This window comes from Oncorhynchus masou, chromosome 28, assembly GCF_036934945.1.
Source record: "Oncorhynchus masou masou isolate Uvic2021 chromosome 28, UVic_Omas_1.1, whole genome shotgun sequence".
Lineage (NCBI taxonomy): Eukaryota > Metazoa > Chordata > Actinopteri > Salmoniformes > Salmonidae > Oncorhynchus > Oncorhynchus masou.
The window spans coordinates 24,395,123-24,413,208 of NC_088239.1; the positions used below are offsets into that span (position 1 = coordinate 24,395,123).

Here is an 18,086-nt window from a genome sequence, read left to right on the forward strand (position 1 = left end):
TTAGTCGACTGACAGTTCTATCTTGTCAATATAATAGATACTCTTTGTATAGCCTCTCCATTTCGATCGTCACTAGTTAACACAGCCACAAAGTCATAAACCCCGCCTTTTCTACAATTTATCTTCTTAAAATCTGATTTGAAACCTAACCTTATCCTCAACCACACTAAGCTTATACCTAAAATTCAATTAAGACCCTAAAGCTATAATTTGTTAATGAATTTGTACGATAAAGCCACAGACTTCTGTTATCCACTTCTAACCAAGTCAGTCGCATTTTAGTGACGTGGAGAAACTTCCGTTGCGTGCATTTCCTACACACGTGCATTTCAGAAGTTGTTGGAACACTGAAAAGGTATTTATCTATTTGTGTTTAACGTTACGGATTGAAGTTGTAAAATCGTTTGGTTTTAAGGTTGAGTTGTCAGCTGCTGTTAGGAGGATGTGATTGTTGGAGGAACCGAAACAAATGATCAGAACCGGCATAGTTAGCCACAATAACATGTATGGGAAATAAGCTAGCATGTTAGCCTGGCTACTGTTTGAACCAAATATGATAATTTATTGACTTCAATTATTATCATTATTTACGTTAGTTTGTTGGCATAACGTTAGATGGGAAGCAATCTCTCCCTGTTGCTTCACATACTTTAGTGGATTACGAGCGCCTAATTATTTGGGATAGTTACACTGCAAAATCGTGTAAAAGTTGTTTCCAAGCCAGAATGTTTACATTTACGTTTGATCGTACTCTACCGGTTGTCTGTGGTGTCTGTCCTAAACATGTAGGAATTTTGAGAAAAAAATCCACGGAAAAGTAACTTAATGTTTAACCCACTTTCTAGAGTGCGGTGCTAAAGAAGACATGTATATTACCTGGTGCATGTAACATTATTGCTTTCGTTCTCCTCCTCGCCCCTACCTGGGCTCGAACCAGGGACCCTCAGCACACATCTGACACCCTCGAAGCATCGTTACTTAGCGCGCCACAAAAGCCTCGGCCCTTGCAGAGTATGGGAAACAACATCCCGCTAACTAGCTATCCATTTCACACCGGTTACACATGTGCAAAGCCATGTAAAAGCCTGCTGACTTCACTTAGTGTGCACGTACTTCTGTCTTGTGCTCGTGCCTTCGGTCATGAGTAAATGTGTGCACATGTTGCATACATACTAACTGAAGTCAGCAGGTATTTAAATTATTTTGCAGGTGACAGGTACATGATAGTCCCACTAAACCCAAACGAGATGGGATGGTGTATTGCTGCAGAATGCTGTGGTAGCCATGCTGGTTAAGTGTGCCTTGAATTCTAAATAAATCACTAACCGTGTCACCGGCAAAGCACCATCACACCTCCATGCTTTACGGTGGGAAATACACATGCAGAGATCATCCGTTCACCCACACCGGCTCTCAAAGACATGGCGGTTGGAACCAAAAATCTCAAATTTGGACTCCAGACCAAAGGACACATTTCTACCGGTCTAATGTCCATTGCTTGTTTCTTGGCCCAAGCAAGTCTCTTCTTATTGGTGTCCTCTAGTAATGGTTTCTTTGTAGAAATTTGACCATGAAGGCCTGATAAACGCTGTCTCCTCTGAATAGTTGCTGTTGAGATGTCTTGAAATCTGTGAAGTGTTTTTTGGGCTGCAATTTGAGGCTGGTAACTCTAATGAACGTATCCTATGCAGCAGAGGTAACTCTGCTCTTCCATTTTTGTGGCGGTCCTCGTGAGAGCCAGTTTCATCATAGTGCTTGATGGTTTTTGCGACTGCACATGAAGGAACATTCTTAAGTTCTTGAAATGTTCAGTTTTGACTGACCTTCATGTCTTGAAGACCAGCTGATGGTCTGTTTCTCCTTGCTTATTTGAGCTGTTCTTGCCATAATATGGACTTGGTATTTTACCAAATAGGGCTATCTTATGTATACCATGTCACATCACAACTGATTGGCTCAAACGCATTAAGAAGGAAATGCATTATTTTAACAAGGCACACCTGTCAATTGAAATGCATTTCAGGTGACTACCTCATGAATATGGTTGAGTGAATGCCAAGAGTGTGCAAAGCTGTCAGGGCCAAGGGTGGCTATTTGAAGAATCTCAAACGTAAAATATATTTTGACTTAAACACTTTTTTGTTGTTGTTGCTTACTACATGATTCCATATGTGCTATTTCATAGTTTTGATGTCTTCGCTATTGTTCTACAATGTAGATAATAGTAAAAATAAGAGACCCTTGAATGGGTAGGTGTTTTAACTTTTGACCGGTAGTCTATGCCCACGGTTCTGCCTGCTCCTCTTCTCTCCCTGGCCTGCCTACTGTTTTCTAATGACTGGATGTGTTCAGTCTTCGGTCTGTTGTGTGTAGAATATCCTAGTTTAGGCCATTTATGGGACCGGTGTCAGTGATACAGTATCTTTGGGCCAGTCTTGCATGTATGTGGTTGGCTAGTCTTTTTTGTTGCTGAGTGGGTGGGGGTGTTTTGTCTCATAATATGAAATTGCATCAATTACCCTTTTCAGATATAATGTTGTGGCCCCTTATTATGGCGTGTTTGTTTGTCTGTCAGGGTAGACTACACTACAACTTTTTTATTTTACCTTTATTTAACCAGGCAAGTCAGTTAAGAACAAGTTCTTATTTTTAATGACAGCCTAGGAACAGTGTGTTAACTGCCTGTTCAGGGGTAGAACGACAGATTTGTACCTTGTCAGCTCTGGGGTTTGAACTTGCAACCTTCCGGTTACTAGGCTACCCTAAACGCAGACTCATGAACCTGAACTGTCAATTTTTCTCATCCCTAGTTATTGAGTTTCAACATTTTCTACATGGTGTGTAGACATGATTAGTGTGTTAACTTCTGTGCAGCATGACTAAGGAGCTATGATGCAGCCCAGACTCCCAGTGCAGGGCAGGCTAGCAATGGGTAACTGGAGCAGGGCACAGTGCCTGTCTCCCGCTGTAAGGGGGACGGACCTCGGCTGTGCTGATAGACATGAGTATGCGAGTTGATCCATGAGACACATTTGATAGAAGTACCGAAAGTAACAAATTTCTAGTACTGGACTGTTTTTCATGGTCTAGTATGGGGTAAAGTACAGAAGTTTTGGTATACCATGCAATACTACAAGCTGTTTGACATGTATAATTTTTTTTAGTGACCAATGAGTTTGGTCTGCTTCGTGTGTTTTTATTTTTACAATGGAAAAACATGGTTCTACTTGTATCGTCCCAGCTCTAGCTCCAACCCCTAATCCATCCCTGAGCAGAAAGGATGTCCAGTGATGTGGAACGGCTGTTGATCCAGTTTCAGGATGAAGCGGGGGAGCCGCTGGGTTCTCCCTTTGATGTCCCGCTGGACATCACACCTGACAAACTACAGCTGGTCTGCAATGCACTGCTACAGAAGGTACACACAACGCTCACACACTGCAACGTATTGCTTTAAATCCCCAAGGACAGCCCCATGATCCACACTTAACTTCCATCTCTCTAACCCTGCCTCTTACTCCCTTCCCTCTCCTCTGTCCTGGGCTGTTGTGATAGTTTATTTGGATCCCCGTTAGATTTGACTAATACCTCTTCTCAATATCACTCCAGGAGGAGCCGGTACCATTGGCATTTTTTGTGCGTGGCGAGGCGGAGGTGGTGGAGAGCCTGAGGGTGTGTGTGAAGGCCCTGGGGGTGGAGACTGAGACGGTTCTGCCCGTAGTGTACCAACCCCAGGCGGTGTTCAGGGTCAGGGCTGTCGCTCGCTGTACCTCCTCACTACAGGGACACACAGAGGCTGTCATCTCTGCCGCATTCAGCCCTACTGGGAAGTAAGTATGTACACACACACACAAAAGACAGAGATATATACACACACACGCTGGGCTAGCTGTAATGTGTGTTCCTCAGGTACCTGGCCAGTGGTTCTGGAGACACTACAGTGAGGTTCTGGGACCTGACCACCGAGACACCACAACATACCTCCAGAGGTACACGCACTAGTGTTGTTACCGTACCAGAATTTTTACTTCGATACCAGGTTTAGTATGACGATACCGAAAACTATACCACAACAAAAAAGTGTTTAAGCCAGACTAACCAGCAGGTGCTGGAATTGTCTGTCTGGAAATGTCCACTGTCCACTCATTGAAAGTGCTGTATCTCCCTAATTTTTCAGAGTATAAGCCTGAAACAATGCCTAAAGACTGGCGACATGTAGAAGAAGCCATAGAGCTCGTGAACTGGGTCTTAAGTCCTAAGACTTAGGACCCAAGTCCTAAGACTTAGGACCCAAGTCCTAAGACTTAGGACCCAAGTCCTAAGTCAGGGTTGTGAATACTTGTACAGTATATTATTTATTTTTAAATGAATACTCTGTCAGGTAATCGAATACTAACGTCCGTTCAAATATTCAAATAATCGGGCCATCACACACACAGAGAGCAATGTGTAGAATTGATCGACCTGACCCTTGTGAACACTCACTGTCTCCTCTCCTCCTTTAGGCCACTCCCACTGGGTGCTGACTATTTCCTGGTCACCTGACGGACGGAAGCTGGCTTCTGGCTGCAAGAACAGCCAGGTGAGAGACACTTACACCAGGGTTGAGGTCAATTCCACAAATTAAGTTCCCTCTCCCTAGAAAACCCGTCAATTCAACTAATCTCAAATTCTAATTATTCAAAAATACAATTCCTAATTCATTATTCTAGATAAATGAAAGCTGTTTAATATGAACAGCTTGAAATGCTCTATTCCACGCGGTAATGGCTACTGTGTTCGTTATACAGGTTTTTCCCCAATTTGTTTGTCACAGTGTGGGAACAAAGCTCCATGCTCTATAAATTATTACAATCGCTAAACCATTTGCTACGTTTTTTATTTATTTTATTCAAACAACCATTTATGTAATATACCCTTTATGTAACATTTAAACATGTTGTTAATTGCTTAAATGCATAGTTTACAACCAGATTCATTATAGAAATAAGAGGCTTGTTCACATCAGCCAGCCGTGGTCATGTGGGCAACACTCCCAGCAACAAGCAAATGTGTGCTTCCCCACCGGAGACCAGGGTTCAATTCCCATCTCCACCTTTTGTGAAAGCAGCGATACTGAAAGTAGAGTGGAGTTCCACTCTCAATAAAAATGGATGAGAGGTTTATTTGTTTAGGAGTTAAATTAACATTCAGTGTTGTAAAATAACCCCTAGGTGTTAATAACTGAGCTGAGTGTGATTGTCTTTTTACTTTACTGTGTAAAGTTACACTCAGACACTCAAAACCACACCCATCATTATCATATTTTCCAGCATACTTTATTGCAGGTAGATTTTTTTTATTTTATAAAAATTGTTTGTTTCAGTATCTGTGTTAGGGTAAAACTAGACTGTTGTGGTATAGCCTTGTGATATGTAATGTATTTTCATAAAGGGTTGCATTTTTAAGGATACTATATTCGCTTAGGCGCTCATTTGTTGAAGGCTACAAGGTTGATAAGAATTGAATGCAACAACCATCACTAGCAGACACAGTCATGAGTGGTAATTCCAACGTTCACTAACAGGCACTCTGGGATATATGCAGATATTTGCATATATCCCAGTGTGCCTAAGGAGTGAACACTGGAATTACCACTCATGACTGTTTTGTTTGTGATGATTGTTGCATTCAATTGTTATCAACCTTGTAGCCTTCACTTGCATGTCCAGCCTCTTATCAAGGGCTGCGTAAATGTAATATGCAATTGTAAGTTCATTCAAATACCAGAAGATGCATGATAACCTTCAGGGTGGTGTTTATTTCCCATTGAAATCCAACCAATTGTTGAATTTGCAGTATTTAGGATCGTTCATCACCCACCTTTTGCATTCCGACTGATTGCAAGTTGACCAGACAACCTAAACCATATGAACTGGCTCCACCATCTCAACAACGGGTGCAGTAAATCCAACCACTGACGGGTTGGAGTAGATTAAAAATATATATATATTTCTTTGTGCGGCATAATATAAAGAGCGTTCGATCTACACCGACACAAAGAATTGTAAAAAATGGACCGGTCAAACGGCATGCAGGGAAACATGTTAATCAGCCCCTGACACCAGAATTGTTCCAAGTTAAAAGTAAGCAATGCAACATGTTGTAGTCCTCTGTAGCTCAGTAGAGCATGGCTCTTGTAACGGCAGTATATTGGGTTCCATATGATGTTGAAGAATGGTGCATTGTGGGTAGTTTAGAAGATGTTTGCAGATAAGTTAATAAATATGTATAAAAAAACGTAACGTAACTGTTTGTAGTTATATGTAACCAGATTGTGACTACAACTGTCTTTGACCACACTGTTTCTTTGGTGAGTAAAAACTCGTGCTTCCTACCCTTTAAGGGATAGTTCACCCAAATGACAAAATGACACCGCAATAGTTCCGACTGCTTAAGGGTAAGGAAACCAATGTGTAATTTAGTTGAACTATCACTTTAATTGGACAAAAAAATGATCTAACTGGAAATATATTGCACGTCAATTCCTCATTAGAAAACGTAACAAATAATGTATACACGTTCATGGTTATAATTATTTGATTTAAAAAAAAGTTTCATTCCATTTCAATGCTAAATGCATTAACTCCAGTAATTTGGAATTTGCACAATTATAATACAATTCAAGTTTTGAAATTATAATTCCATTCCAAGGATGGCTTTCTTTTTCAATTCCAATTGAGACAGTCTAAATTATTATTCAATTCCCCAAATAGTATTTAAGATTGCTGCAATTCTAAGTAATTTCTCCACTTCTTGCTTCAACTCCAGAATTGAAATGACATTGGAATTGACACACACACTCACTGTTTCTCCTCAGATCTGTATCTGGGACCCAGTCTCAGGTGTGTGTGTGTGTGTGTTAACCAGTGTCTCTCTGTGTAGATCTGTATATGGGACCCAGTGACAGGACAGCAGATGGGGAGGACCCTGACAGGACACACCAAGTGGATCACATGGATCTCCTGGGAACCTCTACACCTGTAAGATTTACTCTTCTATTTATCTTTTCATCTCGATCTCTTTTCTCCTTTCTCTCTAATATAACTATCTTGTGCGCTCTCTTCTCAGTAACCCAGAGTGCCGTTACCTGGCTAGCAGCAGTAAGGACGGGGCGGTCAGGGTTTGGGACGTTGTGTTGGGGCGCTGTGAGAGGATCCTGACGGGGCACACCCAGTCTGTTACCTGTGTGAAGTGGGGAGGAGACGGACTGCTATACACATCATCACAGGACAGGACCATTAAAGTCTGGAGGGCTAAAGACGTACGTGTGTGTGTGTGTGTTTGAGACCCTGGTCAAAAGTAGTGCACTATATAGGGAATAAGGTACCATTTGGGAGGCAGACATTCTACTTCATCTAACCCCTCTCCTCTTCCCCCTCCTCCTCAGGGGGTCCAGTGCAGGACTCTTCAAGGCCATGCTCACTGGGTCAACACCCTGGCTCTCAGTACTGACTATGTGCTACGGACTGGCGCCTTTGAACCCGCCGACGCTACCATCAACCCCCAGGACCAGACTGGCACATGTACGTACACCTGTCCTCTGTGCGTACACCTGTCCTCTGTGCCTCTCTCTCCTTCCTCTGTGCCTCTCTATTTGCTCTTTCCAACTTTATACGTACATCTCTGGCTCTGCCCAACTCTTGGGGTAGTGATATTGAACATAGTTTTGACACCTATGTTCTCTCTACAGTTGAGGAACTCAAAGAGAAAGCCTTGCAGAGATACAACAAAGTCAGGGTGAGTGTCTCCTGTCTCTGCTATGTATTTATTAGGATCCCCACTAGCTGCCACCAAGGGGGTCCTGGGGTCCACTGAACCTCTTACGCTTTGTGTAGGGTGAGGCCCCGGAGCGTCTTGTGTCGGGCTCTGATGACTTCACCTTGTTCCTCTGGAACCCAGCAGAGGATAAGAAGCCTCTGGCGAGACTGACGGGTCACAGCGCTCTGATCAACGAGGTCCTGTTCTCCCCCGACACACGCCTCCTTGCCTCTGCTTCCTTCGACAAGTCCATCAAGATCTGGGACGGACGCACCGGAAAGTATGTATGGTAGTGGGGAAACTGCGCTGGGGAGTATGTATAGTAGTGGGGGAACTGCGCTGGGGAGTATGTATAGTAGTGGGGGAACTGCTCTGGGGAGTATGTATGGTAGTGGGGGAACTGCGGTAGGGAGTATGTATAGTAGTGGGGGAACTGCGGAAGTATGTATAGTAGTGGGGGAACTGCGCTGGGAAGTGGGGGAACTGTATATGTAGTGGGGGAACTGCGCTGGGAAGTATGTATGCGCTGGGAGTAGTGGGGGAACTGCGCTGGGGAGTATGTATAAGGTGGGGGAACTGCGCTGGGGAGTATGTATCGTAGTGGGGGAACTGCGCTGGGAAGTATGTATAGTAGTGGGGGAACTGCGCTGGGAAGTATGTATGGTAGTGGGGGAACTGCGCTGGGAGTATGTAATAAGAGTGGGGGAACTGCGCTGGGGAGTGTGTAATAAGAGTGGGGGAACTGCGCTGGGGAGTGTGTAATAAGAGTGGGGGAACTGCGCTGGGGAGTGTGTAATAAGAGTGGGGGAACTGCGCTGGGGAGTGTGTAATAAGAGTGGGGGAACTGCGCTGGGGAGTATGTAATAAGAGTGGGGGAACTGCGCTGGGGAGTATGTAATAAGAGTGGGGGAACTGCGCTGGGGAGTATGTAATAAGAGTGGGGGAACTGCGCTGGGGAGTATGTAATAAGAGTGGGGGAACTGCGCTGGGGAGTATGTAATAAGAGTGGGGGAACTGCGCTGGGGAGTATGTAATAAGTAGTGGGGGAACTGCGCTGGGGAGTATGTAATAAGAGTGGGGGAACTGCGCTGGGGAGTATGTAATAAGAGTGGGGGAACTGCGCTGGGGAGTATGTAATAAGAGTGGGGGAACTGCGCTGGGGAGTATGTAACTGCGCTGGGGAGTATGTAATAAGGGGGGGAACTGCGCTGGGGAGTATGTAATAAGAGTGGGGGAACTGCGCTGGGGAGTATGTAATAAGAGTGGGGGAACTGCGCTGGGGAGTATGTAATAAGAGTGTGGGGGAACTGCGCTGGGGAGTATGTAATAAGAGTGGGGGAACTGCGCTGGGGAGTATGTAATAAGAGTGGGGGAACTGCGCTGGGGAGTGTGTAATAAGAGTGGGGGAACTGCGCTGGGGAGTGTGTAATAAGAGTGGGGGAACTGCGCTGGGGAGTGTAATAAGGGGGGGAACTGCGCTGGGGAGTATGTAATAAGAGTGGGGGAACTGCGCTGGGGAGTATGTAATAAGAGTGGGGGAACTGCGCTGGGGAGTATGTAATAAGAGTGGGGGAACTGCGCTGGGGAGTATGTAATAAGAGTGGGGGAACTGCGCTGGGGAGTATGTAATAAGAGTGGGGGAACTGCGCTGGGGAGTATGTAATAAGAGTGGGGGAACTGCGCTGGGGAGTATGTAATAAGAGTGGGGGAACTGCGCTGGGGAGTATGTAATAAGAGTGGGGGAACTGCGCTGGGGAGTATGTAATAAGAGTGGGGGAACTGCGCTGGGGAGTAGTATGTAGAGTGGGGGAACTGCGCTGGGGAGTATGTAATAAGAGTGGGGGAACTGCGCTGGGGAGTATGTAATAAGAGTGGGGGAAGAGTGGGGGAACTGCGCTGGGGAGTATGTAATAAGAGTGGGGGAACTGCGCTGGGGAGTATGTAATAAGAGTGGGGGAACTGCGCTGGGGAGTATGTAATAAGAGTGGGGGAACTGCGCTGGGGAGTATGTAATAAGAGTGGGGGAACTGCGCTGGGGAGTATGTAATAAGAGTGGGGGAACTGCGCTGGGGAGTATGTAATAAGAGTGGGGGAACTGCGCTGGGGAGTATGTAATAAGAGTGGGGGAACTGCGCTGGGGAGTATGTAATAAGAGTGGGGGAACTGCGCTGGGGAGTATGTAATAAGAGTGGGGGAACTGCGCTGGGGAGTATGTAATAAGAGTGGGGGAACTGCGCTGGGGAGTATGTAATAAGAGTGGGGGAACTGCGCTGGGGAGTATGTAATAAGAGTGGGGGAACTGCGCTGGGGAGTATGTAATAAGAGTGGGGGAACTGCGCTGGGGAGTATGTAATAAGAGTGGGGAACTAATAAGCTGGGGAGTATGTAATAAGAGTGGGGGAACTGCGCTGGGGAGTATGTAATAAGAGTGGGGGAACTGCGCTGGGGAGGGAGTGGGGGAACTGTAATAATAAGAGTGGGGGAACTGCGCTGGGGAGTATGTAATAAGAGTGGGGGAACTGCGCTGGGGAGTATGTAATAAGAGTGGGGGAACTGCGCTGGGGAGTATGTAATAAGAGTGGGGGAACTGCGCTGGGGAGTATGTAATAAGAGTGGGGGAACTGCGCTGGGGAGTATGTAATAAGAGTGGGGAACTGCGCTGGGGAGTATGTAATAAGAGTGGGGGAACTGCGCTGGGGAGTATGTAATAAGAGTGGGGGGAACTGCGCTGGGGAGTATGGGTGGGGGAACTGCGCTGGGGAGTATGTAATAAGAGTGGGGGAACTGCGCTGGGTGAGTGGGGAGTATGTAATAAGAGTGGGGGAACTGCGCTGGGGAGTATGTAATAAGAGTGGGGGAACTGCGCTGGGGAACTGCGCTGGGGAGTATGTAATAAGAGTGGGGGAACTGCTGGGGAGTATGTAATAGTAGTGGGGGAACTGCTAGTATGTATAGTAGTGGGGGGAACTGCGGTGGGGAGTATGTATGGTAGTGGGGGAACTGCGGTGGGGAGTATGTATGTAGTGGGGGAACTGCGGTGGGGAGTATGTATGGTAGTGGGGGAACTGCGGTGGGGAGTATGTAATAAGAGTGGGGGAACTGCGCTGGGGAGTATGTATAGTAGTGGGGGAACTGCGGTAGGGAGTATGTATGGTAGTGGGGGAACTGCGGTGGGGAGTATGTAATAAGAGTGGGGGAACTGCGCTGGGGAGTATGTAATAAGAGTGGGGGAACTGCGCTGGGGAGTATGTATAGTAGTGGGGGAACTGCGGTAGGGAGTATGTATAGTAGTGGGGGAACTGCTCTGGGGAGTATGTATAGTAGTGGGGGAACTGCGGTGGGGAGTATGTAATAAGAGTGGGGGAACTGCGGTGGGGAGTATGTAATAAGAGTGGGGGAACTGCGCTGGGGAGTATGTATGGTAGTGTGGGAACTGCGCTGGGGAGTATGTAATAAGAGTGGGGGAACTGCTCTGGGGAGTATGTATAGTAGTGGGGGAACTGCTCTGGGGAGTATGTATAGTAGTGGGGGAACTGCGCTGGGGAGTATGTATAGTAGTGGGGGAACTGCGGTAGGGAGTATGTATAGTAGTGGGGGAACTGCGGTAGGGAGTATGTATAGTAGTGGGGGAACTGCTCTGGGGAGTATGTATAGTAGTGGGGGAACTGCGGTGGGGAGTATGTATAGTAGTGGGGGAACTGCTCTGGGGAGTATGTATAGTAGTGGGGGAACTGCGCTGGGGAGTATGTATAGTAGTGGGGGAACTGCGGTGGGGAGTATGTATAGGTAGTGGGGGAACTGCGCTGGGGAGTATGTATAAGAGTGGGGGAACTGCGCTGGGGAGTATGTATAGTAGTGGGGGAACTGCTCTGGGGAGTATGTATAGTAGTGGGGGAACTGCTCTGGGGAGTATGTATAGTAGTGGGGGAACTGCTCTGGGGAGTATGTATGGTAGTGGGGGAACTGCGGTGGGGAGTATGTATGGTAGTGGGGGAACTGCGCTGGGGAGTATGTATGGTAGTGTGGGAACTGCGCTGGGGAGTATGTAATAAGAGTGGGGGAACTGCGCTGGGGAGTATGTATGGTAGTGGGGGAACTGCTCTGGGGAGTATGTATGGTAGTGGGGGAACTGCTCTGGGGAGTATGTATGGTAGTGGGGGAACTGCGGTGGGGAGTATGTATGGTAGTGGGGGAACTGCGGTGGGGAGTATGTATGGTAGTGGGGGAACTGAGGTGGGGAGTATGTATGGTAGTGGGGGAACTGCTCTGGGGAGTATGTATGGTAGTGGGGGAACTGCGGTAGGGAGTATGTATGGTAGTGGGGGAACTGCGGTAGGGAGTATGTATGGTAGTGGGGGAACTGCGGTAGGGAGTATGTATGTAGTGGGGGAACTGTGTGGGGTGGGGGAACTGCTCTGGGGAGTATGTATGGTGGTGGGGGGGACTGCTCTGGGGAGTATGTATGGTGGTGGGGGAACTGCTCTGGGGAGTATGTATGGTAGTGGGGGAACTGCGCTGGGGAGTATGTATGGTAGTGGGGGAACTGCGCTGGGGAGTATGTATGGTAGTGGGGGAACTGCGCTGGGGAGTATGTATGGTAGTGGGGGAACTGCTCTGGGGAGTATGTATGGTAGTGGGGGAACTGCTCTGGGGAGTATGTATGGTAGTGGGGGAACTGCGGTGGGGAGTATGTATGGTAGTGGGGGAACTGCTCTGGGGAGTATGTATGGTAGTGGGGGGAACTGCTCTGGGGAGTATGTATGGTAGTGGGGGAACTGCTCTGGGGAGTATGTATGGTAGTGGGGGAACTGCTCTGGGGAGTATGTATGGTAGTGGGGGAACTGCTCTGGGGAGTATGTATAGTAGTGGGGGAACTGCTCTGGGGAGTATGTATAGTAGTGTGGGAACTGCGGTGGGGAGTATGTATAGTAGTGGGGGAACTGCTCTGGGGAGTATGTATAGTAGTGTGGGAACTGCGGTGGGGAGTATGTATAGTAGTGGGGGAACTGCTCTGGGGAGTATGTATGGTAGTGGGGGAACTGCTCTGGGGAGTATGTATGGTAGTGGGGGAACTGCTCTGGGGAGTATGTATGGTAGTGGGGAACTGCTCTGGGGAGTATGTATAGTAGTGGGGGAACTGCGGTAGGGAGTATGTATAGTAGTGGGGGAACTGCGGTGGGGAGTATGTATAGTAGTGGGGGAACTGCTCTGGGGAGTATGTATAGTAGTGGGGGAACTGCGGTGGGGAGTATGTATAGTAGTGGGGGAACTGCGGTGGGGAGTATGTATAGTAGTGGGGGAACTGCTCTGGGGAGTATGTATAGTAGTGGGGGAACTGCGGTGGGGAGTATGTATAGTAGTGGGGGAACTGCTCTGGGGAGTATGTATAGTAGTGGGGGAACTGCGGTAGGGAGTATGTATAGTAGTGGGGGAACTGCGGTGGGGAGTATGTATAGTAGTGGGGGAACTGCGGTGGGGAGTATGTATAGTAGTGGGGGAACTGCTCTGGGAAGTATGTATGGTAGTGGGGGAACTGCTCTGGGGAGTATGTATAGTAGTGGGGGAACTGCGCTGGGGAGTATGTATAGTAGTGGGGGAACTGCGGTAGGGAGTATGTATAGTAGTGGGGGAACTGCTCTGGGAAGTATGTATGGTAGTGGGGGAACTGCTCTGGGGAGTATGTATAGTAGTGGGGGAACTGCGCTGGGGAGTATGTATAGTAGTGGGGGAACTGCGGTAGGGAGTATGTATAGTAGTGGGGGAACTGCTCTGGGGAGTATGTATAGTAGTGGGGTAACTGCGGTAGGGAGTATGTATGTTTTGTAGTGGGGGAACTGCTCTGGGGAGTATGTATAGTAGTGGGGGAACTGCGCTGGGGAGTATGTATGGTAGTGGGGGAACTGCGCTGGGGAGTATGTATGGTAGTGGGGGAACTGCTCTGGGGAGTATGTATGGTAGTGGGGGAACTGCTCTGGGGAGTATGTATAGTAGTGGGGGAACTGCTCTGGGGAGTATGTATAGTAGTGGGGGAACTGCTCTGGGGAGTATGTATAGTAGTGGGGGAACTGCTCTGGGGAGTATGTATGGTAGTGGGGATCTGCTCTGGGGAGTATGTATAGTGGTGGGGAGTATGTATAGTAGTGGGGGAACTGCTCTGGGGAGTATGTATAGTGGTGGGGAGTATGTATAGTAGTGGGGGAACTGCTCTGGGGAGTATGTATAGTAGTGGGGGAACTGCTCTGGGGAGTATGTATAGTAGTGGGGGAATTCTAATCCATAATGCATGCCATTTATTAGACGCTTTTATCCAAGGTGACTTGGACATGCATACATACATTTTTTGACATACGGATGGCCCCAGCGGGATTTGAGCCGACAAACCTTGGGGCTGCCAGCACCATGTTCTATCGACTGTGCTTGCATAATGACAGATTCCAGATCTCTGTTCTATTCTGATTCACACTGAACATTTGATTCACTAAGCACCAGTTCTGTTTTACAGAGAATAAAAACATTGGTACAATATGTAAACCTACTCTAACTATGTGTGTGTGTAGGTACCTACAGTCTCTGCGTGGTCATGTAGCAGCAGTGTACCAGGTGGCGTGGTCAGCAGACAGTAGACTGATGGTCAGTGGTTCCAGTGACTCCACTCTGAAGGTCTGGGACATCAAGACTGGCAAACTACACACTGATCTACCTGGACACGCAGATGAGGTGAGAGGGAGGGATGGTGTTTTCCACAAATGGGGCTCTAAAATTAAAAGAAGAGATGCTCAATTAAGTTCTGGGTCCACACGTGTTAAGAGAAGTAATGGCACCTCCATCAGTTAAATAAGTGAAAGAATTTCAACAAGTGTTTGCAACTGTTTGTGAATTGCAGTGTTATTTTTATTTTTTAAATACTTAACTGGCCCACTAATTTCTTCTTAAAGAATCTTGTAAGAGTCTGTTGGGGGTTAGAACCTACTCTAAATGGCACACTATAGCAGTTCGGGAAAAAACACAACATAGACGAGACTAATTTATTCCAAAGCTGCAGCTCATGGTTGGAACACTACTTTAATCAACCAGTCCATTTTGTATTTGTGATTAGAGTGTTGCGATTTGGCAAGGAATGTAGCTTTGTTACAGTTTTGTTTGTGTATCCCATCTGTTAGATATGTTTTTATAGGCAATCATTTCTGTAAGCCTAATGGGATCTTGGGTGCGGTCGGATCGAAATTGAGTGAGACCCGTAACTAAGGGAAAGAGCTGTGATCACTTGCTAGGTCATTTTTGTTGTTGAGTCGCTTTATGCACATAACAAATGAAAGGGACAACAGTTAACGTGATTGTCAACTTCGGTACAAAATTCAAGCTATTGTGTGACTGCGTTAGAACTTCATTGCTCCCTAGTCATCATACCACGCAATAGGATTTGACTGGGAATTATGTTAAGTGTTATTGTTTTAAAAACCAGCAGATTTCCTTTTTAAACGGCACATGACAGGGATGTACCCTCTCCCCCCTCCTGTTTGCACTGGCAAATGAACCACTTGCAGAAAGAATTAGACAGGACCCAAAGGTAACAGGTATTGGTAAACATGAATATAAACAAATTTAGCAGGTTTCCTGTTATACCTGGCCAATATTGAAAACACAATGGCCCCCTGGCTAAAAAAGAATCAGAATACTCTAAAATCTAAGGATATAAAATGTATGAAATGATGGCAGTAAGAAAAATAATAACTGGCATTGCTCCCAAAGTTTTTGTTTATTTTTGGTAATAACAATTACCCTACTGAGTAGATCCTTTAAAAAAGTATTCTTGGTCATAAGACTTTATATGGGCAGATAAAATGTGTAGACTAAAAAGGGAAGTTTTTTTAAATGTTTTTATTTTATACTTCCTAAAACGGAGGGTGGTTATAACCTTCCAGACTTGGAATTGTATCAACTTGCTACCCAAGGCTTTTACTTGTGACATATATATAGTTAAATTAACTAAAGAGAAACAATGGGTACATATTGAAGATGCACATGTTTGTCACTCTCTCACTCACAGGTGTTTGCAGTAGACTGGAGTCCTGATGGCCAGAGAGTAGTCAGTGGAGGAAAAGACAAGTGTCTCAGAATGTAAGTCCCTCTCTCACACAGTCACTACCTCACACGATCTCTCTCGTGGTCAGTAGAGTAACCGCTCTATTTCCTGTATCTTAACAGATGGAGGAGGTAGCCACACCAATCACTTGCCTTACTAGCCCCTGTCTCCACCAATCAGGAAGCCAGGATGACGGACAGAAGGCGGGGCCAGTGGTCTGAGACTTCCTGGTCCTACATTGGAACATAATGCCCTGCTTTACCTGTCAACAACAACCACACTTACTGAGGACTGCCGATCAAAGTGATGTAGGAGGGAGAGAGTGATGAGAAATTGAGGGGAGGATATAACCAGAGGCATGGAAGTAGTGGAGGGAGCCGGAGGCTAGTAAGGTACTATATCTAATAGGTGTGTGTTGACGTCTATACCTGAGCCCTAGCTGGCAGGTACACAGCAAGGGGACTGTAGGAGTAAAGGAGTCTTAATACCGGTCGTTGGAACACCTGGTGTCTTCTATTAATGCATCCCGCCTCTGTCAAGGTTAACATAGTAAAGTAAAACTAATCAGGAAAAAGGGATTTAATAAATTATAATTAACAAACCTGTTTGAAAAATGCAAACTATATTTGACTCCAAAACGACTTTAAAAAAAAAAAGCCATCATGAATGATCAGTTTTAGTTTTCCCCCCTAATGTTCTGCACAAATGTAATTGGGTTTAAGGTTTAGGGGGGGTTCAAGCTACTGAATCTGGGGGGTAAATGCTGCCAGAAGATGGCGATATTTCAAATAGGCCTGGCTTGTGTATCACTAGTTATCACTAGCTATCAGGAAAACATCTAAATGTACTACTAAAGTTGAAAAGTATTGGATTGGTGTAAACGTGTGCAACAGGGTTTCCTTCTACTATATTTTTGGCACCACATTTTATAATTTAAACAACCCAAATGACCATCTCATTTTGTATTATTGCCCCCCCAGTGGCAAGAAGTTACCCCCCCCCCCCTTCTCCTAGCCTCCCACACATGCTTTCTATCTCTAACACTAAAGCTAAAACCGAAACTAAATAATATACAAACGAAATAGCAATTTTTCTATACAACTCAAACTATAATCACCTCCCTGGTCCTGGCTGCTTCTGACCTGCTGGTTCTCTCTTGACTAATACAGCCTACGTTCCTGACACCTGCTGTGTCTCTGCTCTAATCCTCTGTGGTCAGTCAACTGAAAGGCGAGGTCCTGCCCTGCTGCTTCCCTCTACGTTAGTGACTGGACAGTTAGTGACAGGATCATTAGCTGCTCTGTCCTTTGACTGACTGGTCCTCTATACCTAGCCCGATGGCTCTATTTTTAAGTTATCTGCTGTGTCTGATCTAGTCACTGTCTGAAGGACCTCTCCCTCTGTATTCTACTATGTAAACCAAGATCATCGTGCTTCATCATTAAACACCTTAGATATCGAAGGTTCTGAGTACTGTCGTTTTGTGGACGTCAATTTGTGTTTGTTCCTTAGTTTATAGAACCAGAGAGCAATAAAATGGACTCTTTCACAGAACAGTCTTTGTGATTGGTTTACCCGACTTCAAGAATCGACGCTAATTGGGTGACCACATGCTTATTTTGATGCAGTGTTGAATCTCCTGCCGGTTTTGGACTAAAGTCAGGGATTCATTCCAAGGCACCTTGTAGAGAAGCACATTGCTCTTGGTAATATACCTTTGAGATGACATCTGCAGCATTTACCGTCAATGTGATCTCTTCAAATGTCATGAACATTGCCTTTTAAAAGGTGCATTGTCGACATAGTGATAGGTGCCTGAGCAAATGGAGCAGCTACACATGTTTAGAGTTAGTCTGTATTAGAATACACTGAAGCAAAATATAAACGCAACAATTTAAGATTTGACAGAGTTACAGTTCATATGGAAATAAGTTCATTTAAATAAATAAATTAGGCCCTAGTCTGGATTACACATGACTGGGAATACAGATATGCATCTGTTGGCCACAGATACCTTTAAAAAAAAAAGTAGGAACATGGATCAGAGACCATTTCGATCATGCTTGATGTTTCTACAACTTGGAGCCACCTGTGGTAAACTCAATTGATTGGACATGATTTATAAAGGTGCACACACCTGTCTGTAAGGTCCCACAGTTGACAGCGCAGGTCTGAGGAAGAAAACAAGCCATGAGGTTGAAGGAAT

General features: G+C 45.9%; 1 protein-coding gene across 2 annotated transcripts; it reads left to right on the plus strand.

Annotated features, from left to right (window-relative positions):
* The first annotated feature begins 284 nt into the window (after positions 1-284).
* On the plus strand, positions 285-17,355 carry nle1 (notchless homolog 1 (Drosophila)). 2 transcript variants are annotated; one of them, XM_064941641.1, is made up of 13 exons: positions 285-355; positions 3,242-3,415; positions 3,607-3,827; positions 3,907-3,986; positions 4,503-4,579; positions 6,922-7,019; positions 7,108-7,300; positions 7,427-7,562; positions 7,730-7,776; positions 7,875-8,077; positions 14,355-14,514; positions 15,845-15,915; positions 16,003-17,355. In XM_064941641.1, exons 2-13 carry the CDS (start codon positions 3,281-3,283, stop codon positions 16,013-16,015), a joined length of 1,434 nt encoding a protein of 477 aa, XP_064797713.1. In that variant the 5' UTR covers positions 285-355; positions 3,242-3,280; the 3' UTR covers positions 16,016-17,355. The 2 variants fall into 2 exon arrangements, with proteins under 2 accessions (XP_064797713.1, XP_064797714.1); XM_064941642.1 differs by having other exon boundaries at positions 3,276-3,415.
* The last annotated feature ends 731 nt before the right edge of the window (positions 17,356-18,086 follow it).